Raw genomic sequence first — 25,192 nt, forward strand, 5'->3', positions numbered from 1 at the left:
TTTTGTCACATTACCCCTAAATCAGTTGTGTGTAAAAGTACCCATTGATACACATTCTTGCCAACATTTGGTATTGTCAGACTACTTAAGTTTTGCAAATATGGTGATTGTAAAATGATATCAGAATAGCCTTAATTTGCATTTGTGATGAATAATGAAGCTGGGCTCCTTTCCACATGTAGCACTGAAATTTTGCCTTTTATAAAGTGCCAGGTCATGCATTATTTTACTTATTTTCTTTTGGGTTATTTATCTTTTACTTGTTGATATACTGGAGACATTCTGGATAATATTATTTTGTAAACTACATATGTTGCAGATGTCCCCTTCCAGTTCATGATTTAGTTTTTCGTTCTCTTTTCTTGTGTCTTTTGATGAAGAATGTTTTTAATTGTATTGTAATCTAATTCATCAGTCTTTTCCAGTTAGTGCCCTTTAAGTCCTGCCTTTCCTTACTTTGAAGTCATAAAGCCATCTCCCATAGTTTTAAAAGTTTTGTCTCACATTTGCTCTCTCATCCACTAAGAACTGATTTTTTTAAAAAACAGGTTTGTTGAGCTATAATTGCCATACCATACAAATCACCTATTTACACTGTACAGTTCAGTGGTTTTCAGTATCTTCCTTCACAAAGTTGCAAAGCCATCATCTCCGTTAACTGTATCACGTCTCTCCAAAACCTCAGACCCATTAACAGTCACTCTTCATTTCCATTAATCACTCCCAGCCCTAGGCAATCCACCAATCTAATCTATCTCTAAAGATGGGCCTGTTTCAGATATTTCATATATTTCATGTAAAATACTGGAATTACACGGTTTGTGGTGACTGGCTTCCTTCACTCAGTATGTTTTCAAGGTTCATTCATCTTGTAGCATGTATTAGTTTGTTATTTCTTTTGGTTTCTGAATAACATTCCATTGTGTGGATAGACTATATTTCATTTGTCCGTTCATCAGTTGATGGACATCTTGATGGTTCTCCTTTGGGGCTGTTATGAATATTTCTGCTATGAACATTCATATGACAAGTTTTTGTCTTAACAAACGTTATATTTCTCCTGGATATAGACCTAAAAATGGAAATACCTTATTTTTGTCTATTGTGTAAGATAGGGGCCTGCTTTTATTTTTCCCCATACTAATAACTTCTTGTGTCAGCATAATTTTTAGAACACAGTGGTTTGTCACATCCAGCTCTGTCCAGTATGAGCCTGTTTCTAGGCTCCCAATTGTGTTTCATTTGTCCATTGTTTTCTGTTCTCTATGATGCGACTATACCGTGTTGATTATGATAACATCACATTAGACCTACATTTCTTGTAGGGAGTACCACACTACCTTTTCATTTTAGGGGTGTCATGGTACTGTGTTCTTCCTTGTACATTTTAGATTCACCTTGTCAAGTTTCTTGAAAGCTCTTCTTGAAATTTTAATTGGACTTGCACTCTAGATTATTAATCTGCAGAGAACTGATGAAGAGACTTTCATCACCCTGATACATCTCTTAGTTATTTAGATCTTCCTTTTATGTCTTTCAAAAAACCTTGTCTTTTTTCTGTAGGGTTTTGCACATCTTTTGATAGGCTTATTTCTAAGATTCTTTATTTGTTGTCTTAGTTGTAAATGCTTTATAATTTTTTGCTGATGTATAAAAATTGCAGTTGATTTTTCAACATTGATCATTTATTCAGACATACTTCTAAACTCTTATTATTTCTAATAATTTGTACATTCATTTGCATTTTTTATATATGACATGATGGCATCTATGATTAAAGATAGTTTTGGTGTTTGTTTGTTTGTTTTTGAGGCAGAGTCTTGCACTGTCACTCAGGCTGGAGTGCAGTGGCCCCATCTCAGTTCACTGTAACCTCTGCCTCCGGGGTTCATGCAATTCTCCTGCCTCAGCCTACCAACTAGTTGGGATTACAGGCCCCCTCTACCATGCCTAGCTAATTTGTGTGCGTGTGTGTGTGTGTGTGTGTGTGTGTGTGTGTGTGTGTATTTTTAGTAGAGACAAGGTTTCACTGTGTTGGCCAGGCTGATCTCAAACTCTTGACCTCGTAATCCACCTGCCTTGGCCTCCCAAAGTGCTGGGATTACAGGCATGAGCCACCATGCCAAGACCAGTTTTGTTTTTATGTTCTTGTCATATACTTGGGAATACAAGTAATGATAGTAGACATTCTTTTCCTCTTCCTAGTTTTAAAGGGGATATTTTGAAACTTCACAATGAAGAATAGATGAAATTTTCTGAGTCTTTTGTCAGATACGTTTCACCTGGTTAATAATAATCTTTTCTATTTCTATTTTGCTAACAATTTTTGTTGTTAAATTTTTATCAAGTGTTTTTCTGGGTATTCAGATAATCATAATGTTTTTTCTTGTTTATTTATTTTTATTTTTTTAAGACAGGGTATCGCCCTGTCACCCAGGCTGGAGTGCAATGGTGTGATCTCGGCTCGCTGCAACCTCCGCCTCCTGGGTTCAAACAATTCTCCTGCCTTAGCCTCCCAAGTAGCTGGGATTACAGTTGCCTGCCACTATGCTCAACTAATTTTTGTGTTTTTAGTAGAGAAGGGGTTTCACCATGTTGGCCAGGCTGGTCTCAAACTCCTGACCTCATGATCCACCTGCCTCAGCCTCCCAAAGTGCTGGAATTACAGGCGTGAGCCACCACTCCCAGCCAATGTTTATTCTTTTAATGCATTAATGGGATAAATTATATTATAGGTTATTTTTAAACATTACGTCAACCTTAGGTTATATTCAATTTTTTTCTATAAGATAATATCACTGAATTCAGTTTCCTAATGACTTGCTAATGAGTTTTGAGAGATGTACCTGAGATTTTTTTTTTTTTTGGACTGCTTTTGGATTTTTTAAATTGGTGTTATGCTAGTCTCATAAACTGAGTTGCTGATTGATGCTACTTTTTCTATCCACTGAAAGAATCAGTATGAATTATTTGTTCCCTAAATATTTAGTGGAACTGGCCTATAGGGCCATCTGGGCTTAATATTTTATTTCTGGAAAAGAAAATTTGGACTACTATTTTAATTTTTCTGATGGTTATAGGATGATTCACATTTTCCAGTTTTTTATGGAGTCAGTTTTGGTAAATTTTTGTAGTTTAGTAATTTTTCCTCTTCATCTAAATTTGATATTTGTTGGCATTTATAAATTTTTATGTCCTTGAATTCTCTAGAATTTGGTGATTACATATTTCATTTTTATACATTATTAGACTTGATTTGCTAATAATTTCATATTTGCATGTATGTGATCATGAGTGAGTTGTCCTGGAATTTTTATTTTTTTCCTGTATCAGTCATCATTTGGAATCAATATTATAATCTTTATATTGGTTTGTGAGTATTCTATTTCTCTCTTCTCTGGAAAAGTTTGTAAAAGACTAGAGTGACCTGTCCCATGGAAGATTTTTATAGAACTCACCTGTAAAATTATATGAACTCAATCTTTTTTTTGTTGAAAGATTTTTGACTACAAATTTTCTTATTTATATTAGATTATTTAGCTTTCTGTTTTTTCTTTCAGCATTTTATGTATTCATGGAAATGTGTCCATTTCACCTAGATTCTCCAGCTGTTGGCATACTAAATATTGTACTTTTTTATTTCTAATGATCTATAGTATACCCTTTTTTAAAATTTAATGTTAGTTATTAATATTCTTTTATCGTTAATGTTACCATAGCTTTATTTTTATTCCTAATATTGTTTATGTGCACTTTGTTTTTTGATCAGTCTTACCAGAAATTGCTCCATCTTTCTAACTTCTTAAACTGGTTGCCTACTTCATTAATAATTAACCTTTTAAAAATAAATGGCAGGTTATATCTACACATTTCTCTCATTTTAGCTTCATCCTTCAAGATTTGATAAGTTCTGTTTTCATTATCAATTATTTCTAGGTATTTTAATTAAATGTTATAAATTCACTTTTGATTAGGAAATATGTTTACATTGATAAGAATTTATAAGCCACAAAAGTAGCTACAGTAAACTCTCTTCCACTCACCCCTGACTGTCATCATTAACCACCTCATCCCCACCCAAAATAGTACCAATGTAAAAAGTGTCAAAAGTATCTTGTGTCTCCTTCCAGACATCAATTCAAAGTGCTTTTAATTTTATCTTAATTTTGTTTTGAACTATGAGTAATTTAAAGTGTTATGTGTGTGGCTGAGTAAAGCGGCTCACACCTGTAATTCCACCACTTTGGGCAGCCAAGGCAGGAGGATCAGTTGAGCCCAGGAGTTTGAGAGCAGCCTGCACAACATAGCAAGCAAGACCCTTTAGTTATTTTTCCTGACTCTCTCCTTCCCTCTACCTTCCAATAGGCCCCATTGTCTGTTGTTTCCCTCTCTGTGTCCATGCAAAACTGCTGTTTTGAATTGTTGGTCACAATTGAAGAGAGCTCACAGACTGCCATCTTGTTAAGGTCAGTCACTGGATTTTTGCTTTGTCCTTTTAGGGAAGTCATGGTTCCCTGTTTGCTGTTGTTTCCTGTGGGTACATGTCTATGTCTTTGCATTGAAAGATTATTTATACAGTTTTCTCTGTCCAGCTCATTTGGGTTTTTATTGAATATACTTGCTTCATAAATCTTCATTGCTAGGTTGCTCCTCTTCAGCTGTTTTGACTTTTTGTCAAAAATTTGTCTCTGATACCACCAGTTTCTTACAGCATTATCCACACTTGTATATATATATACATGTAAATATATTTATAAACTTTCTTTGCAGTTTCATAGCTTGTAACATATAGATTTTATACATTGTTATATTCTGTTTCTTCCATAAATAGTTAATATATTTTTCATAAATGATGAAATCTCCTACTAGAATGGTGGATTTGTCTTTCCCTGTAGTTCCAGTTAAGTTTGCTATATATTTTAGACACAAGTTCTTTATCACATACATGTTTTGCAAATATTTTTGCAAAACAGTCTGTGGCTTATCTTTTCACACTCTTAATAGTGTCTTCCACAGAGAAGATGTTTTAAAAATGTTAATACCATAACTTATCAATATTTTTCCTTCATGGATTCTGTTAATGTTCTATCTAAAAACACATTGTCATATCTAAGGTCCACTAAAATTTTTCCTTTGTTTTCTCCTATAAGTTTTAACGTTTAGTGTTTTAAATTCTGTTTTATGATACATTTTGAGTATTTGTGAAATGTGTAAGATAAAAACTTAATGTCTAGACTTTTTTTTTTACGTTTAGATATTTAAATTGTTAAAGCACCATTTGGTTGAAAAAACTTTTCTATTAAATTGCCATTGCTTCATTGTCAAAGATCTGTTTACTATATTTTGTGGGTCTATTACTGGGCTCTCTGTTCTGTTTAATTAATCTATCTGTCTGGTTATTTTTGAAAATACCATGCCGACACTGTCTTGATTACTGCAGCTTTATTGTAAGTCTTTAAATCAGGTAATTTGAATCCTCCAACTTTGTTCTTTTTTTTTTTTAATTAGTTTATTTTTTTTATTGCATTTTAGGTTTTGGGGTACATGAGCAGAGCATGCAAGACAGTTGCGTAGGAACACACATGGCAGTGTGTTTTGCTTCCGTTCTCCCCTTTACCCACATTTGGCATTTCTCCTCAGGCTATACCTCCCCACCTCCTCTTCCCACCAGCCCTCCCCTTTTTCCCCCAATAGACCCCAGTGTTTAGTACTCCCCTCCCTGTGTCCATGTGTTCTCATTTTTCATCACCCACTATGAGTGAGAATATGCGGTGTTTCATTTTCTGTTCTTGTGTCAGTTTGCTGAGGATGATGTTCTCCAGATTCATCCATGTCCCTACAAACGACACAAATTCATCATTTCTGATTGCTGCATAATATTCCATGCTGTATCTGTGCCACATTTTTCCAATCCAGTCTATTATCAATGGGCATTTGGGTTGATTCCAGGTCTTTGCTATTGTAAACAGTGCTGCAATGAACATTCGTGTACATGTGTCCTTATAGTAGAACGATTTATAGTCCTTTGGATATATACCCAGTAATGGGATTGCTGGGTCAAATGGAATTTCTATTTCTAAGGCCTTGAGGAATCGCCACACTGTCTTCCACAATGGTTGAACTAATTTACACTCCCACCAACAGTGTAAAAGTGTTCCTTTTTCTCCACATCCTCTCCAGCATCTGTTGTCTCCAGATTTTTTAATGATCGCCATTCTAACTGGCGTGAGATGGTATCTCAGTGTGGTTTTGATTTACATCTCTCTGATGACCAGTGACGATGAGCATTTTTTCATATGATTGTTGGCCTCATATATGTACTCTTTCGTAAAGTGTCTGTTCATATCCTTTGCCCAATTTTGAATGGGCTTGTTTGTTTTTTTCCTGTAAATCTGTTTGAATTCTTTGTAAATTCTGGATATCAGCCCTTTGTCAGATGGGTAAACTGCAAAAATTTTTTCCCATTCTGTTGGTTGCCGATTCACTCTAGTGACTGTTTCTTTTGCCATGCAGAAGCTGTGGAGTTTGATTAGGTCCCATTTGTCTATTTTGGCTTTTGTTGCCAATGCTTTTGGTGTTTTGTTCATGAAGTTCTTGCCTACTCCTATGTCCTGGATAGTTTTGCCTAGATTTCCTTCTAGGGTTTTTATGGTGCCAGGTCTTATGTTTAAGTCTTTAATCCATCTGGAGTTAATTTTAGTGTAAGGTGTCAGGAAGGGGTCCAGTTTCTGCTTTCTACACATGGCTAGCCAGTTTTCCCAACACCATTTGTTAAACAGGGAATCCTTTCCCCATTGCTTGTTTTTGTCAGGTTTATCAAAGATTGTATGGTTGTAGATATGTTGTGTTGCCTCCGGTGCCTCTGTTTTGTTCCATTGGTCTATATCTCTGTTTTGGTACCAGTACCATGCTGTTTTGATTACTGTAGCCTTGTAGTATAGTTTGAAATCCGGTAGTGTGATGCCCCCCGCTGTGTTCTTTTTGCTTAGAATTGACTTGGCTATGCAGGCTCTCTTTTGGTTCCATATGAAGTTCCTGGTGGTTTTTTCCAGTTCTGTGAAGAAAGTCAATGGTAGCTTGATGGGGATAGCGTTGATTCTGTAAATTACTTTGGGCAGTGTAGCCATTTTCACAATATTAATTCTTCCTAACCATGAACATGGAATGTTTCTCCATCTGTTTGTGTCCTCTCTGATTTCGTTGAGCAGTGGTTTGTAGTTCTCCTTGAAGAGGTCCCTTACGTTCCTTGTGAGTTGTATTCCAAGGTATTTTATTCTTTTTGTAGCAATTGTGAATGGTAGTTCGTTCTTGATTTGGCTTTCGTTAAGTCTGTTATTGGTGTATAGGAATGCTTGTGATTTTTGCCATTGATTTTATATCCTGAGACTTTGCTGAAGTTGCTTATCAGTTTCAGGAGTTTTTGGGCTGACGTGATGGGGTCTTCTAGGTATACTATCATGTCATCTGCAAATAGAGACAATTTGGCTTCCGAATTCTACCATACACACAAAGAGGAGCTGGTACCATTCCTTCTAAAACTATTTCAAACAATCCAAAAAGAGGGAAGCCTTCTCAAATCATTTTACGAGACCAACATCATTCTGATACCAAAACCCGGCAGAGACCCAACAAGAAAAGAAAACTTCAGGCCAATATCCATGATGAACATAGATGCAAAAATCTTCAATAAAATATTGGCAAGCCGATTGCAACAGCAAATCAAAAAACTTATTCATCATAATCAAGTAGGATTCATCCCGGGGACGCAAGGCTGGTTCAACATACGCAAGTCTATCAACGTAATTCACCACATAAACAGAACCAAAAACAAAAACCACATGATTATCTCGATTGACGCAGAGAAGGCATTTGACAAAATACAACACCCCTTTATGCTAAAAACACTCAATAAACTCGGTATTGATGGAACGTATCTCAAAGTAATAAAAGCTATTTATGACAAACCAACAGCCAATATCATACTGAATGGGCAAAAACTGGAAGCATTCCCTTTGAAATCCGGCACTAGACAAGGATGCCCTCTTTCACCACTCCTATTCAATATTGTACTGGAAGTTCTAGCCAGAGCAATCAGGCAAGAAAAAGAAAGAAAGTTCTTTTCTTTAAGGAGGTTGAATATTGGCCCCCACTCTCTTCTGGCTTGTAGTGTTTCTGCCGAGAGATCTGCTGTTAGTCTGATGGGCTTCCCTTTGTGGGTGACCCAACCTTTCTCTCTGGCTGCCCTTAGTATTTTCTCCTTTATTTCAGCCTTGTTGAATCTGATAATTATGTGCCTTGGGGTTGCCCTTCTTGCGGAATATCTTTGTGGTGTTCTCTGTATTTCCTGCATTTGAGTGTTGGCCTGCCTTGCTAGGTGGGGGAAATTTTCCTGGATGATGTCCTGAAGAGTATTTTCCAGCTTGGAATCATTCTCTTCGTCCCCTTCTGGTACACCTATCAAACGTAGATTAGGTCTCTTCACATAGTCCCACATTTCTTGGAGACTTTGTTCACTCCTTTTTGCGCTTTTTTCTCTGATCTTGGTTTCTCGTTTTATTTCATTGAGTTGATCTTCGACTTCAGATATTCTTTCTTCTGCTTGGTCAATTCGGCTATTGAAACTTGTGCATGCTTCGCGAAGTTCTTGTATTGTGTTTTTCAGCTCCTTCAGTTCATTCATATTCCTCTCTAAGATATCCTTCTGAAGTCTAGTTCTGTCATTTCATCACAGTCATTCTCCGTCCAGCTTTGTTCCCTTGCTAGTGAGGAGTTTTGGTCCTTTCTAGGAGGTGAGGTGTTCTTGTTTCGGGTGTTTTCCTCCTTTTTGCGCTGGTTTCTTCCCATGTTTGTGTATTTATCCACTTGTCGTCTGCGTAGTTGCTGACTTTTCGATTGGGTCTCTGAGTGGACACCCAGATTGTTGGTGATGAAGTATTTCTGTTACTTGGTTTTCCTGCTACCAGCCTAGCCCCTTCGCTGTACGACTGCTGAGGTCCACTCCTGGCCCTGCTTGTCTGGGGTGCACCTATAGCAGCTGCAGAACAGTGAGGGATGCTACCAGTTTCTTTTTCTGCTATCTTTGTCCCAGGATGATGCCTGCCAAATGTCAGTCTTTTGGATATAGAGGGGTCAGGGAGCTGCTTGAGGAGACAGTCTGTACTGTATAGGAGCTTAATTGCTGAGCTGTGAGCTCTGTTGTTCATTCAGGGCTGTTAGGCTGCTATGTTTGATTCTGCTGCAACAGAGCTCATTAAAAAACCCTTTTTTTCTCAAATGCTCTGTCTTGGTGGGTTCGGGCTTTATTTTTGGATGTCCGTTGAGGTTTCCTGCCCAGCTTGGAGTCAGTCTAGTCACTATTTGCCGGCCGAGGCTTCGCCCTGCTGTTGTGTGGTTCACCCTGCTGCTGCAGGCTCTGCTCTTTTGCTGCAGTCTCCGCCACGGGCTACGCCCTGTGGCAGAGTCTCTCTGTTGTAGCGGGTTGCCTCGGCAACGGCAGGCTGCGTCAGCAGTGGGCATGTATCTCAGTAGGGGCTGGTTGCCTCGGCAATGGCAGGCTGCGTCAGCAGTGGGCGTGTATCTCAATAGGGGCGGGTTGCCTCGGTAATGGTGGATGCCCCTCCCCCACGGAGCGTCTCAGGGACCGTCTGCATGCGGAGCATTTGGAATCATCATTTTGTCCGTCCCACTGAGCTACCCCAAACGCTGTGTCCCTGCAATTCCCTGGGCTGGCCCATTGTCCAAGTCCCATTCAGTCTCAAGTTCAGCCCTCTCAAGTCTCAGGTTGCCGGTTCAACAGGGCACCCGGACAAGCACGCCCTGTGGGGAGCGCTGGGTAGGGCCGGCCGCCGCCACCCCGGCTGCCGGCTTCGCCAGGCAGTACTTCTGCCTGGTGTCCCGTGTCTCCTTTATACTTGGGAATTTCCCCGTTCTGTGGGCAACAAAGATCTGTCTGGAAATGCAGCTGTGACTCACCTCTTCGCAGATTCACCGAGAGGTTCAATCCTGGGTTGTTCTCACAGTGCCATCTTGAGTCCTCCCCTCATAAACTCACACATTTAACATCAATTTATTTCAGTCAAAGTGGCATGGAGAGGCAGCCGCAGCCAGGCGGATCTGGGTGTCACCAACTTTGTTCTTTTCTTCAGTATTGTGCTGGTTATTCTAGGTCTTTTGCCTTTTCATATGAGCTTTAGAATCAGAGCATTGCTAGCAGTTTATTTGGCTCACGGTGCTGCAGACGGTACAAGTATAGCATCAGCATTTGCTTTTGGTGAGGGCCTCAGGAAGCTTCCATTCATGGCAGAAGTGAAGGAAGAGCAGGCAGCTCATATGGTCATATGACAAGAGAGAAAGCAAAGAGTGTGAGGGGAAGGTGCCAGACTCCTCTAAACAACGCACTATTGCATGAACAGAGAATTTCCTCATTACCGCGAGAATGGTACCAAGCCATTCATGAGAGATCCACCCCAATGACCCAGGCACCTCCTACCAGGTCCCACCTTCAACAATGGAGATCACATTTTAACCTGAGATTTGGAGGGGACAAACATTTAAACTATATCATCTTTCTTCACAGTTTCATACTTTTCCTCATATAGATCTTGTGCATTAAGTTCTTTTGTTTAATATTCTATTTCTTCCATAAATTGTTAATGCATTTTTGAGTATTGTTTTTCTATTTGCATATCAGTATTGAACTAAAGTCATTGCATAATGCTGGCAATTAAAAATGTTTTCCTCGGAGAACGATCCAAGATGGCTGATCGCTAACATCTCGGGATTGCAGCTCCCAGTGAAAGCACAGAGAACGAGAGGATGCCACACTTTCAGACAAATTTTTGTCACTCACGGAGCAGAAGATTCCTAGTGGAGGAGCCGCATGGGTCACCAGCACAACTCTTGTGGCCAGTGCAGCGGTTTTGCTGGCACCTCGGCGCGGCAGCTCTGGGTGCAGAGTAAACGGGACTGGTTACCCTTCTGACCGATGTTTGGAGATCTGGAAAGGCAGAGTCACCTATTACAGACTCAAGAAGGAAGCCAGACTGGAGATTCCTGGGCAGAAATGCACCATCAGTCTTATTGCCGCTGTTTTGGCCGGTGCAGTGGGTTGCTCATATTTCGGCCCTGGGAATTAACAACTTGGATGTCCACTCAGAGACCTGATTTGAAAGTTGGTAATTACAAAGATGACAGGTGGATAAATTTACAATGATGGGAAGAAACCAGCATAAAAAGGCTGAGAATACTCAAAATCAGAATGCCTCTCCCTCTAAAGAGGATCACAGTTCCTCATCAACAAGGGAACAAGGCTTGATGGAGAACGAGCACATCCCATTAACAGAATCAGGCTTCAGAAGATGGATAATAAGAAACTTCTGTGAGTTAAAAGAACATGTTGTAGCCCAATGTAAAGAAACTAAACTTTGAAAAAAGGTTTGACAAAATCCTAATGAGAATAGACAACTTAGAGAGGAATATAAGTGAATTAATGGAACTGAAGAACACAATACGGGAACTCCGAGAAGTATGCACAGGTTTAAACACTCAAATTGTTCAAGCAGAAGAAAGGATATCAGAGGTCAAAGTTCAACTTAATGAAATAAAATGAGAAGACAAGATTAGAGAAAAAAGGATAAAAAGGAATGAGCAAAGTCTCCAAGACATGTGGGACTATGTGAAAAGACCAAATTTATGTTTGATAGGTGTACCTGAATGCGATGGAGAGAATGAATCCAAGCTGGAAAATATTCTTCAGGATATTATTCAGGAAAATTTTCCTAACCTAGCAAAGCAGGACGATATTCAACCCCAGGTAATACAGAGAACACCATAAAGATATTCCTCAAGAAGAGCAACCCCAAGGCACATAATCGTTAGATTCACCAGGGTTGAAATGAAGAAGAAAATACTAAGGGCAGCCAGAGAGAAAGGTCAGGCTACCCACAAAGGGAAGCCTATCAGACAGCAGATCTCTCAGCAGAAACCCTACAAGCCAGAAGAGAGTGGGGGCCAATATTCAACATCCTTAAAGAACAGAACTTTCAGCCCAGAATTTCATATCCAGCCAAACTAAGCTTCACAACTGAAGGAAAAATAAAATCTTTTATGAACAAGCAAGTGCTCAGAGATTTTATTACCACCAGGCCTGCTTTACAAGAGCTTCTGAAAGAAGCATTACACACAGAAAGAAACAACCAGTATTAGCCTTTATAAAAATATACCAAGAAGTAAAGAGCATCAACATAAAGAAGAATTTACATCAACGAATGGATAAAACAGCCAGATAACATCAAATAGCAGTAATCCTAAATTTAAATCGACTAAATCCCCCAATCAAAAGATACAGCCAAAACCCAATGGTATGCTACATCCAGACCCATTTCACATGCAAGGTTACACAAAGACTCCAAACAAAGGGATGGAGAAAGATTTCCCAACCAAATAGAGAGCACAAATAAATTAAATAAAAAGCAGGAGTTTCAATTCTCGTATCTGATAAAATAGATTTTAAAGCAACAAAGATACAGTGGTAAAAGGATCAATGCAACAGTAAGAGCTAATGATCCTAACACCCAGATACATAGAGACTTAGACTCAATGAGACTGAAAATTAGTAAGGATATCCAGCACTCAAACTCAGATCTGGAACAAGTAAACTTAATAAATATTTATAGAGCTCTACACTTTAAATACGCAAAATATACATTCTTGTCAATACCACATCACACCTACTCATAGGTGTAAATGAAATATTCAGTGGACATTATTAATACCCATTTTTTAGAATAAAGCAACATTTCTGTTCTCTCTCCCTCTTTTTCTTCCTCTTTCTTCCTCTCCTTCACTCCTTTTTTTTCTTTTCTTCTCTCAAAAAAGAAAAAATATTTTTCTCTCAGATACCGAAACATACACTGTTGTTCACACTGGCAATAGATTTAGTGTTTTTGTAGAGCGACTAGGAAAAAACATTACAAAGGTATTCCTGTACTTTGACTTATCTTTCTTTTTCTTTTTGGGCCTTCCTATTTTCTGCAACACAATAATATTGAATTAAGCCAAATGACCCTAAAATGACCTCTCATTATTCAAATGTAAAGAAGAGTCACACATCTCTCACTTTAAATCAAAAGATAGAAATGATTGTGCTTAGAAAGGAAGGCATGTTATAAACCAAGACAGGTTGAAAGCTAGCTTTCTTGTGCCAAATCATTAGCCAAGTTGTGAAAGCAAAGGAAAAGTTTTTGAATGAAATTAAATTAAATAACTAAAACTGTTACTCTAGTGAACACATGAATAATAAGAACAAAACAGCATTATTGCTTGATATAGAGCAAGTTTTAGACATCTAAGTAGAAGATCAAACCAGCCACAATATTCCCTTAACCCAAAGCCTAATCCAGAGCAAGGCCTTAATTCTCTTCAATTCTTTGAAGGCTGTGAGAGGTGTGGAGGCTGCAGAAGAAGACTGAAGCTAGCAGAAGTTGGTTTATGAGGTTTAAGGAAAGAAGCCATTTCTGTAACATAAAAGTGCAGGTGAAGCAGTAAGTGCTGATGTAGAAGCTGCAGCAAACTAGTCAGAAGATCTAGCTAGGATCACTGATGGAAGTAGCTACATTAAACAACAGATTTTCAATGTATACGAAAGAGCCTTCTTTTAGAAGAAGGTGCCATCTAGGACTTTCATAGCTAGAGAGAAGTCAATGCCTAGCTTTAAAACTTCAAAGGACAGACTGACTCTCCTGTTAGGGGTTAATGCAGCTGGTGACTTGAAGTTGAAGCCATTGCTCATTTATCATTTTGAAAATCCTAGGGCCCTTAAGAACGATGCTAAATCTAATGTGCCACTGCTTTCTAAATGAAATAAGAAAGCCTAGATGACAGCACATCTGTTTAGAGACTGGTTTACTGAATATCGTAAGCCTATTCTTAAGATTTGCTGCACAGAAAAGAAAGATACCTTTCAAAAATTACTGTGCATTGACAATGTACCTGGTCATCCAAGAGCTCTGATGGAAATGTACAAGGAAATTAATGTCATTTTCATGCCTGCTAACGCAACATCCATTCTATTATCCATGGATCAAGGAGTCATTTTAACTTTTAAGTCGTGTTATTTAAGAAATGTACTTCATAAGATTATAATGGTCATAGATAGTAATTTCTCTGATGGATCTTGGCAAAGTAAATTGAAAACTTTCTGAAAAGGATTAAACATTCCAGATGTCATTAAGAACATTTGTGATTCATGGGAAGAGGTGAAAATATCAACATTAACAGGATTTGGAAGAAGTTGATTCCAAACCTTGTGGATGACGTTGAGGGGTTCAGGACTTCAGTGGAAGTCACTGCAGATGTGATGGAAATAGCACATGAACTAGAACTAGAGATGTGTCTGAAGATGTGACTCAATTGCTGTAAGATCAATCTTGAATGGATGAGGAGCTGTTTCTTATGGATGATCATGAAAGTAATTTATTGAGATGGAACCCATACATGGTGAAGATGCTGGGAACATTGTTGACCTGACAATAAAAGAATTAGAATATTCTGTAAACTTAGTTGATAAAGCAGTAGCAAGTTTGAGAGGATTCACTTCCATTTGAAAAAAGTTCTGTTGTGGATAAAATGCCATGAAACAGCTTTGCATGCTACAGAGAAATCTTTTGTAAAGGAAATCAATCAGCATGGAAAACTTCATTTTTGTCTTATTTTAAGAAATTGGAACAGTCCCCCAACCTCCAGCAACCACCACCCTGGTTAGTCAGCAAGTCATCAATATCAAGACAAGTCTCTCCAGCAGCAAAAATGATTGGGACTTAAGAATGGCTTAGATGATTGTTAATACTTCTTAGCAATAAAGTATTTTAAATTAAGGAATGTACATTGTTTTTTAGACATAATGCTCACTAAGTAAACTGCAAACTTGTCCAACCCACCTTATTTTGCTGTTGTTGTGGTTCTGTTTTATTTTGCTTTAGGCTTTTAGCAGCCAGAAGCCATGGTTTTTAGTTTCTATCCCTAGTGATAAGCGGAAAAGAGAGATGAGGAAGGGGCTTTACTGGCCCAGCAGAAACAGAAACTAAAAGAGATCAGGAGTTCAAGAGCAGCCTGACCAATATGGTGAAACCCTGTCTCTACTAAATAATATGAAAATTAGCCAGGCATGGTGGCAGGCGCCTGTAGTTTCAGCTACTGGGGAGGCTGAGACAGAAGAATTGCTCGAACCTGGGAGACAGAGGTTGCAGAGAGTCGAGATTACACCTCTGCACTCCAGTCTGGGTGACTCCATCTCAAAAACAAAAACAAAAAAACCCATGACTGTGTTCTCTCCCTTGAACACTCCTGAATAGTATATAACTTTTATATGCACTGGGAAACCAACCAATATCACTGAGATATTTACTTCATTGCAATATTCGCTTTATTGAGGTGATCCAGAACCAAACCCACAGCATCTCTGTGATTTCCCTGTACTTGAAGGATGAAATACCAGGGGCCACTAAATGGGAATTAAATTAAAATTGGGTGTGTGAAATATAGAACAGTATCTATACAGTGATGACAATGTGCATAAAAATATTTTTATACACATTGACAGAGACTGAAATTCAATTTGGAATGGTCTCAGTGCCTTTCAGAAACTAACATTTTTGTTTTTTTTATTTCCTGGTGGGCACAGTGTGTAATATTTGGATAATAGTTACACTAAAAGCCCAGATTTCACCACTGTGCAATATACCCAAGTAATAAAACTGTACTTGTGCTCCCAAATCTATAAAAAAGATCTGCTTTTTAATTTTCAAAAAGACATTAGGCCTTTATGGATTTTGGGTGTTAACTTTGTACTAACCATAGTGAAAATTGGGAGACAGAGATGCATAATAACAGATTAATTAAGTACAATAAATACATACTCTTGTGAGAAATTCTTAGTACTTTGAGGTGATGCAGTGTATGATAAAAAGCAGACTTTCAAATAGGCTTGAATGTGGATAAAATCTTTCCATAGCTATTTTTCTCAGACTATTATTTAGATGTTGTCACTTCTTGTCCTCTACAAATATTAGCTTTTCTTTTGCATTTTCTATACTATTATCTTTCTCTGCTCTTCCCAGGGGAGTTCTTCTATCCTGTGCATCCTTCCAATGCACAATTATTTTCTTTGGCTTTAGCTAACTTACTTTTTCCTGTCATTTTCACTTTTTCCTTCTTTTATGACTTATTAATTGCAGTTTCATATCTGTAACTTCTTCCATTACACTTTCAGTATATTAAGTATCTATGTTACTGTTTGTATGTTTATTAGGGACTTTTTTTGAGATAAGATCTCATTCTGTTGCCCAGGCTGTAGTGCAGAGTATGATCACGGTTCACTGCAGCCTCCTGGGATCAACTGATCTTCCGTCTTCAGCCTCCTGAGTAGCAAGACTACAGGTGCACCCCACCACACCTGACTAATTTTTGTAGCATTTGTAGAGAAGGAGCCTTACTATGTTACCCAGGCTGGTCTTGACCTCCTAGGCTCAAGCGCTCCACCGGCCTTGGCCTCTCAAAGTGCTGGGATTACAGGCATAAGCCACCATACCTAGCCTATTATGCATTTTAAAAAATTCTTGATTCATCTGTTCCAATTATACTGCTTCAGATAATATATGTTATTTAGGTGTCTCTTTTTGGTAGTCGTTTCGCTCCTAAGGTTTATTTGCTTTGGCCAGGAAGCTCATTTTCCCCTGGGCCTATCAGATAGCCTGACTGGGAAAGAACAGAAGGGCTGCCTCTAGTCCCTGGTCTGCTGGATGAGCTCATGGAAGAAGGAGATTATGAACCCTAAGACAGAGCCCTTCATTGCCACACCACTCCCTTTCACAGTTACTTCATCAGGAAAACCTGCTGCTCAGGAATGTACCTAAGCAACCCAGAAATAAATGTCTAATGACTAAGTCATTCATCCTGGAAATTTGGAGGAAGAGTGTGGAAGGGGGAATTCCCAGGAAGATCAGATAAGTCTGCACCTGTTTCTCCAACTCCTCACCCAAAGAAGGCTTTTGCTTTCCTTGGTATTGACTGACTGATGTCAACACCATGTTGAGCTCTTGCTCCCAACATGGTAATGGAGCAGATATGATTTTACCTGGAAACAAAAGAGGGAGAAGAGCAGAAAGTAAAGCATTCCTGCAACCCACCTTCTTACAGCAGTTTTCTATTATTTTCTTCCCCTGCCTGCACCCTCTTCTTTTTTGCACATGTATATTCTCCAGTTTAGGACTGTTGTTACTCCACCCAGGAGCTTCTCAGAATTTACTTTTGATATTTTATTATTGTTATTACCATTAGTATCTCAGATTCATGCTTCCTGTGTGCTTTCTCCAGGATTGATTTTGGGGAAGGGAGACAGCAGCCCATCCTACCCTGCCACATTGATATTTCTGAGCTTTTTTTTTTAATTGTACTTTAGGTTCTGGGGTACATGTGCAGATCATGCAGGTTCGTACATGGCAAGGTGGTTTGCTGCCTCCATCCTTCCATCATCTATATCTGGCATTTCTCCCATGTTATCCTTCCCAACCCTCCTACCTTCCTGCTGTCCCTCCTCTAGCACCCCCAACTGACCCCAGTGTGTGATACTCCCCTCCTTGTGTTCACATGTTCTCATTGTTCAACACCCACCTATGAGTGAGTACATGTGGTGTTGGATTTTCTGTTCTCGTGTCAGTTTGCTGAGAATGATGGTTTCCAGATTCATCCATGACCCTATAAAGGACATGAACTCATCATTTTTTATGGCTGTGTAGTATTCCACGGTGTATATGTGCCACATTTCCTTTGTCCGGTCTATCATTGATGGGCGTTTGGGTTGGTTCCAGGTCTTTGCTATTGTAAACAGTGCAGTGATGAATGTTTTGCCTCCCAAAAACATAACCGTTGTCACTGTTCAAGTTTGTCTGCTTTTAGAAGATGTATTCTCGATTTCAGAGTCCAATTGCATTGACTGTCTCTTCCCTTGGGTTCAAAGGAATCATTATAAAACAAAGAACAAAAAGTAAAAGACTTTGTTTCCATGGACAGTTGATCTACAGCTGAATATTGATATACAGATATCAATCTGTGAAATAGAGAAACAAATAAATGTTAAACATTGCATAGATTTCCTGAATAAAGAAAATAACTAATTTTTTCTACTACAGGTTTACAAGAATCAGCCTTTTATATAAAGTCCTTTCACACATTCCTTTGGGACTAGTACAAGTAAGCTTTTCTTAGAGAGTCCAAATATAAATGGGACATCCCATCACCTCCCTTCTCAAAGGCTCAGATTTATTACTAGAAAGCATTGTCTTTCCTCTAACATAAATGGGTTTTTCTTCTAGATGTCTTTTCCAGTCTAGTGTAGAGAAGCCACAGGGCTAATAGTTGAGCTAATATATACTGAACACAATCTAAAATAAGGAAAACTTTGTATATTAATATCTATCCTACTGGGTTGTTATGAAGATTAAAATAATCTGTATAAGATGCCTGATGCAAGTAAATACTCAAAATTATAGCAATTATTATTTATCAAGTAAAAATCACAAAATTGTTCAAATTAAAAATAGGATGAATATAATATTTGTATTGAAAATGAAATAATTCTTGTAGATATTTTGACCAAAGCAACTTCTCATCATTTAGCTTTGTATTCTTATTCCCAGCATCTTAATGCGACATTTGGATTACAGTTGCTTTTTTATTTTTCTGGTTTCTAGTCAAGGAAATGTTGATTTATGCAGTGCTTTTTGAAAGTACATCAGGCATGAAATGAAACATTTATCATTGTGTTTTAGAAAATGTTGCATTGCTGGCTAATGTGTTGGTGGCAATAAGTAAGTGACAGAAGATTTCAACAATGTAACAAGTTTGACATGATGAGCCTGTATAGAATATAGTACTGGAAAACTGTAGAAAATATAGAATACACATTTCTTAGCACTCATACTTGAAGCTTTTAAAAAATTGGCTATATAACTTGCCATCAAACATTCTCAAAATTTGCAAAGACTTAATGGGAAATATACTACATTCTTTGGCCACATTGCAGTTAGAAGTGAATGACAAAGCAATAGCCATTGAAGTCATGTCCTGAGTTTAATGGTGTCCCCCTCAAAATTTCATGTCTACACAGAAACTGTGAATGTGATACCATTTGGAAACAGTATTTTTGCAGTTGTGATCAAGTTAAAATTAGGTGATGGTGGATTAAGATGGGCCCTAAATCCAGTATGATCAATGTCCTTATGAAACAGGGCACCACGGAGATACAGACACTCAGAGAGAACAAATCCACGTGAAAACAAAGGGACTAATTGGAATGATGCATTTACACACCAAAGAACAGTAAGGATTGTCAGGAAATAGCAGAAGCTAGGAGACAGGCATGGAACAGCTTCTCCTTCAGAGGTTCCAGAAGGAACCAACTCTGCCAACACCTTGATTTTAAGGCTTCTAGCCTCCAGAACTATGAGAATAAAATTGATATTTTAAGCTGTCTAGTTTGTGCTACTTTGTTGAGGCAACCCTGGGAAGCTAATATGTCCCGAATGCTTGGGAATTAAGAAACATACTTCTAAATGGTTCATAAGTCAAAGAAAAAAATCATAAGAGAAGTTAAAAAAATATTTTGAACTAAACGATAATGAAAATACCACATATCTAAACCAAAGAGATGGAAGTAAATCAATAGAGAGTCATTTGTAGTTTTACATTTATAAATCAGAAAAGAAGAAATAATAAAAATAAATAAGTATACAAAATAAGAAGCTAGAAAGAATACAAAATAAACCTTAAAAAGGTAGGAAGAAGGACATAAAAATAAAAGCAGAAATCAGTAAATAAAAAGCAAAAATCCAATAGGGAACACTGGATGGATTTCAGGAACATGATGATGTTGAATATTTGAAAAAGCAAGTTTCAGAAAAATACATGTAATATTCCATTTACATAGATCTTAGCAACAAGTAAAACTAAACAACATGCTGTTTAAGGATACAAATGTATGGTAAAATGTTCCAGGTGGTATTTGCCTCTAAGCTAGGAGGGAATGACATGGGAGTATGGAATGAAAGAAAGAGAGGAAGGAGGGAGGAAAGAAGGAATAAAGGAAGAAAGGAAGGGCAGGAAGGAAAGAAGAAAGGATGGAGTGCAAGCTAAACTTTCATATGTTCATATTTTGCTTATTGGCCTTTTGCCCATTTGTTCTTCTTTTGTGACTTCCCTATTCATATCCTCTACCCATTTTTCCATTTTTTAAAATAAGGTTATTGCTGACATGGAGGCTCAGGTTCACAAGTTGAGAGAAGAACTGATTAATGTGAACTCACAGCGGAAACAGCAGCTGGTAGAGCTTGGTCTTCTTCGTGAAGAGGAAAAGCAAAGGGCTACCAGGGAACATGAGACTGTGGTCAACAAACTGAAGGCTGAATCAGAAAAGATGAAAATAGAGCTGAAAAAGACTCATGCTGCTGAGACAGAGATGACATTAGAAAAGGTAAGATATTTAATTGGCTTTTTAAATAGACAGTTGAAACCCATGTTTAGAATCCACTGCCACCACTCTTTCATTTAATCTCCAAAAGGTAGTAGACATAGAATTACTCTTGAAATGTGTAAACTCTTCAGTCAAGCAACTTAAGTATTTTGCTCTTATGTCTAAGCACCATTGAAATAGTCTAGGGAATTTCCTAACTTTTTCTTTGATTTTCATGAAAGGTGTTGTATTGAATAGCCTATTCCATAGTCATTAAATACACATTGTAGTAAAGCAATATTATAATATTGTCAGATATTATTTTGATTAGAAATACTGGGGCTGTATCCCTTAATTTTCCCAGAAGGAGACTAAGTTTCAGATCTTCCCTTGGTCATCTAATAAGCATTTCTAGATTTTACAGTTTTTTTTTATAACAATGTAACATAAATGAGGACTTATTTTCCCAGGTTGGTATTTCAGTAGAAATAAGAAAAATCTTTTTAGAATTATATATTATTGGAATAAATGTCAATATGATATTTATACATTTTGGTTGTACTTATATTCAAGGTACAATCTCAAATATTCTTTCTTTTGATGTTCAGGAAAAGTATAACTATTTTAATCAGGTACTAAATGTGAATTGCTATTTCCAAAATTGCCTCTTGAGTTTCTTAAGACCAATCTTTATCCTGGGAATGAGAAACGTGAAAAGAGTGACTTAAGAATGATCTAATTTTGTTTAATTTTTTCCCACCTATCCTTCTTCATCTTCAAACAGTGTTGAGCCTTTAAAGAGTATGCAATACCCTGCCAGCAGTTACTGCATTGATTTTCCACAGACTGAGATCCTAAGGTACTTGCTTTATTGTACCTTAATTCATTTGAAAGTCAGATTTCAGAAGGTTTGGCCCTTGGCAGCATAGCTCTGAACCCAGAAATAAATAAGAAAAAGGATGGTAAATAGGCAGGAGTGGGCCGGGTATGGTGGCTCACACCTGTAATCCTGGCACTTTGGGAGGCCAAAAAGGGCAGATCACAAGGTTAAGAGATTAAGACCATCCTGGCCAACATAGTGAAACCCCTTCTCTACTAAAAATACAAAAATTAGCTGGGTGTGGTGGCACGTGCCTGTATTCCTAGCTACTCTTGAGGCTGAGGCAGGAGAATCACTTGAACCCAGAATGCAGAGGTTGCAGTGAGCCGAGGTCACACCACTGCACTCCAGCCTGGTGACAGAGCAAAACTCTGTCTCAAAAAATAAAAAATAAAAGGCAAGAGGGAGCCTGACTTCTTGGAGGAACAGCAGAGAAAGTGATGTGTCTGGAAATGATGACAGAGAAGAGAGGAAAGTGATGAGGCCAGAGAAGAACCCTCAGGATGTGGATCCAGGTTAGGTAGGTCTGAGTAGGCCAGTGAGAGGGTTTTGCTTTGACTCTCTATGAGTAGAAGAGCTTGGCAGATTTTGAGCAGAGGATTGACATGATCTGACTCACACTTGAATAGGATCTCATCATCTGCTGTGCTAAGAATATACTCAACTGATGGCAAAAGAGGGGGTAGAGAGACCAATTAAAAGGCTGATGCAAAAAAATATAGATGAAAGGTAATAAAGGCTTGGGCCTAGCCAGTAGCAGCGAAGGTAGTAAAACCTGATCAGATCTGGGATATTTTCTGAAGGTGGGGCTGACAGAATTCACTGTTGGTTCATATATGGGATATGCTCTTGGGTGGGGAGTGGGGTGGAGCAGTCATGGGCAGCACCAAGGATATATTCCCAAGCCAGTGGACAGATGGAATTCCTCTTTGCTAAAAGGAAGAAGATGATAAGACCAATAGGTTGAGCCTCTTGGGACATGTTCAGGCTAAGTGGGATGTTAGTGATAATTCCCTCACAGCAGGATAAAATGATAATGTCTAGATGCTAAAATATGTAGTTTCAGGAATTAGGGAAATATTCTTATGTGGTATAGTCTTAGACTTTGACAATAGCAGATAAAAGAGAAAACGATGGAAAGTAAAAGTGGTGTTGGTGTTGGCACTTATCTTTTCTGTTAACTTGTACACACACCTCACTTTGGCTTCAGTCAACTCCTCTAGCAGTTCAAAGTATTTCTAAGTCATTGTTCTTAAATGGCACAGATACCTGTGCACCTTGACTTAAGAAAATTGGGGAGAGAGATCCAAGATGGCTGATTAATAGCAGCTCAGGATTGCAGCTCCCAGTGAAAGCACAGAGAGTGAGTGGACGCCACATTTCCAGACAAATTTTTGTTTCCCACGGAACAGGAGATTCCCAGCTGAGGAGCCCCATGGGTCGCCAGTGCGACTGTTTTGGCCAGTATGGCTGTTTTTGCTGGCACTCCAGCGCGGCGGTTCTCAGTGTGGAGTATACAGGAATGGGTGCCCTTTTAGTTGGCGTCTGGAGCTCCAAGGAGGCAGAGTTGCCCATTCAGCTGATTGAAAATGGGACTGAAACAGGGAGGCAGACCAGGAGATTCCCAGGCAAAAAAGCACCACAAATCTCAATGCCACTGTTTCAGCTGGTGCAGTGGGTCACACAAGGGAAATTATGCAGATTCCTGTGCCCTTTGAACAGGTGACTGGAACACCTGGGAGAGAATCGACTGTTCAACAACAACAACAAAAAGGCTCTGAGACAGGGAGCCAGGTGATCAGGCTCAGTTGATCCCACCCCCACAAAAAAACAGCAATTGGAAACACTGAGGGTTGAGAGTTTCACAGCAAGTACAGCTGAACCTCGGAAGGTCCAGCTCTGTGGGGGAAAGGCATCCACTGAAGGAAAACTAAGAAACAGAAAAAACTTTATCACCAACAAGCTGGACGTCCACTCAGAGACCTAATCTGAAAGTCAGCAATTACAAAGTCAACAGGTGGATAAATCCATAAAGATGGGAAGAAACCAGCACAAAAAGGCTGAAAACACCCAAAATCAGAATCTCTCTCCTCCTACAGGGGATCGCAGCTCCTCATCTGCAAGGGAATAAGGCCTGATGGAGAATGAGTGTGACGAATTTACAGAATTAGGCTTAAGAAAGTGAATGATAAGAAACTTCTGTGAGCTAAAAGAATATGTTCTAACCCAATGCAAATAAACTAAGAACCTTGTAAAAAGGTTTGACAAAATGCTAATGAGAATAGACAATTTAGAGAGGAATACAAGTGAATTAATGGAGCTGAAAAACACAATATGAGAACTTCACGAAGTAGGCATGTTTTAACAGTCAAGTTGATCAAGCAGAAGAAAGGATATCAGAGGTCGAAGACCAACTCAATGAAATAAAAAGGAAGACAAGATTAGAGAAAAAAAGGGTAAAAAGGAATGAGCAAAGTCTCCAAGAAATATGGGACTATGTGAAAAGACCTAATCTACGTTTGATAGTTGTAACTGAATGTGATGAAGAGAATGAATCCAAGCTGGAAAATACTCTTCAGGATATTATCCAGGAAAACTTTCCCAACCTAGCAAGACAGGACAGCACTCAACTCCGGTAATACAGAGAACACCACAAAGATATTCCTCAAGAAGAGCAACCCCAAGGCACATAATTGTTAGATTCACCAGGAGAAAATTCTAAGGGAAGCCAGAGAGAAAGGTCAGGTTATCCACAAAGGGAAACCTATGAGACTCACAGCAGATCTCTCAGCAGAAACCCTACAAGCCAGAAGAGAGTGGGGGCCAATTTTTAACATCCTTAAAGAAAAGAACTTTCAACCCAGTATTTCATATCCAGCCAAGCTAAGCTTTATAATGAAGCAAAAATAAAATTCTTTATGAACAAACAAGTACTCAGACACTTCATTACCACCAGACCTGCTTTACAAGAGCTTCTGAAAGAAGAACTACACATAGAAAGGAACAACCAGTATCAGCCTTTCCAAAAACATACCAAAAGGTAAAGAGCATCACCATAATGAAGAATCTACATTAATTAATGGGCAAAGCAGCCAGCTAGCATTAAATTACAGTATTAAACTCATATATATCAATATTAATTCTAAATTTAAACGGACTAAATGCCCCAATCAAATACACAGACAGGCAAATAGGATAAAAAGCCAAAACCCATCGGTATGCTACATCCAGACCTATCTCACATGTAAGGATACACAGAGACTCAAAACAAAGGGAAGGAGGAAGATTTACCAACCAAATGGAGAGGAAACAAACAAACAAACAAAAAAACAGGACTTGCAATTCTTGTCTCTGATAAAATAGACTTTAAAGCAACAAAGACCAAAAGAGACAAAGAAGGACATTACATAATGGTAAAAGGATCAATGCAGCAAGAAGAGCTAATGATCCTAAATGTATGTGTACCCAATACAGGAGCACCCAGATACATAACGCAAGTTCTTCATGACTTTTAAAGAGACTTGGACTCCCACACAATATTAGTGGGAGACTTTAACACCACATTGTCAATATTAGGTAGATCAACGAGATAGAAAATTAACAAGAATATCTAGGACTTTAACTCAGACCTGGAACAAGTAAACTTAATAAACATTTACAGAACTCTCCACCCCAAATCCACAAAACATACATTCTTCTCAGAATCACATCATACCTATTCTAAAAGTGACCACATAATTGGAAGTAAATTGGTCCTCAGCAATTGCATAGCATTTCACAGGTTTAAATGAAATATTGGTTGGCTGCTT

General features: G+C 38.4%; 1 protein-coding gene across 35 annotated transcripts in view; it reads left to right on the forward strand.

Moving 5' to 3' along the window:
• Nucleotides 1-25,192, forward strand: part of CEP112 (centrosomal protein 112) — a 705,692-nt gene that overhangs the window by 346,280 nt on the left and 334,220 nt on the right. For 33 of the 35 annotated variants that reach the window (XR_008481664.2, XM_054256393.2, XM_078374481.1 and 30 more), the window contains one exon: nt 20,294-20,524. Coding sequence is in view for 32 of the 35 variants with exons in the window: in XM_054256393.2 (XP_054112368.1) it covers nt 20,294-20,524 (231 nt within the window). In the remaining 3 variants the exon portion in view is untranslated. Of the gene's footprint in view, nt 1-20,293; nt 20,525-21,287; nt 21,363-25,192 lie in introns of all 35 variants that reach the window. The other 2 variants (XR_008481665.2, XR_008481666.2) reach the window with 1 other exon arrangement.

The sequence above is a fragment of the Callithrix jacchus genome, chromosome 5, assembly GCF_049354715.1.
Source record: "Callithrix jacchus isolate 240 chromosome 5, calJac240_pri, whole genome shotgun sequence".
Lineage (NCBI taxonomy): Eukaryota > Metazoa > Chordata > Mammalia > Primates > Cebidae > Callithrix > Callithrix jacchus.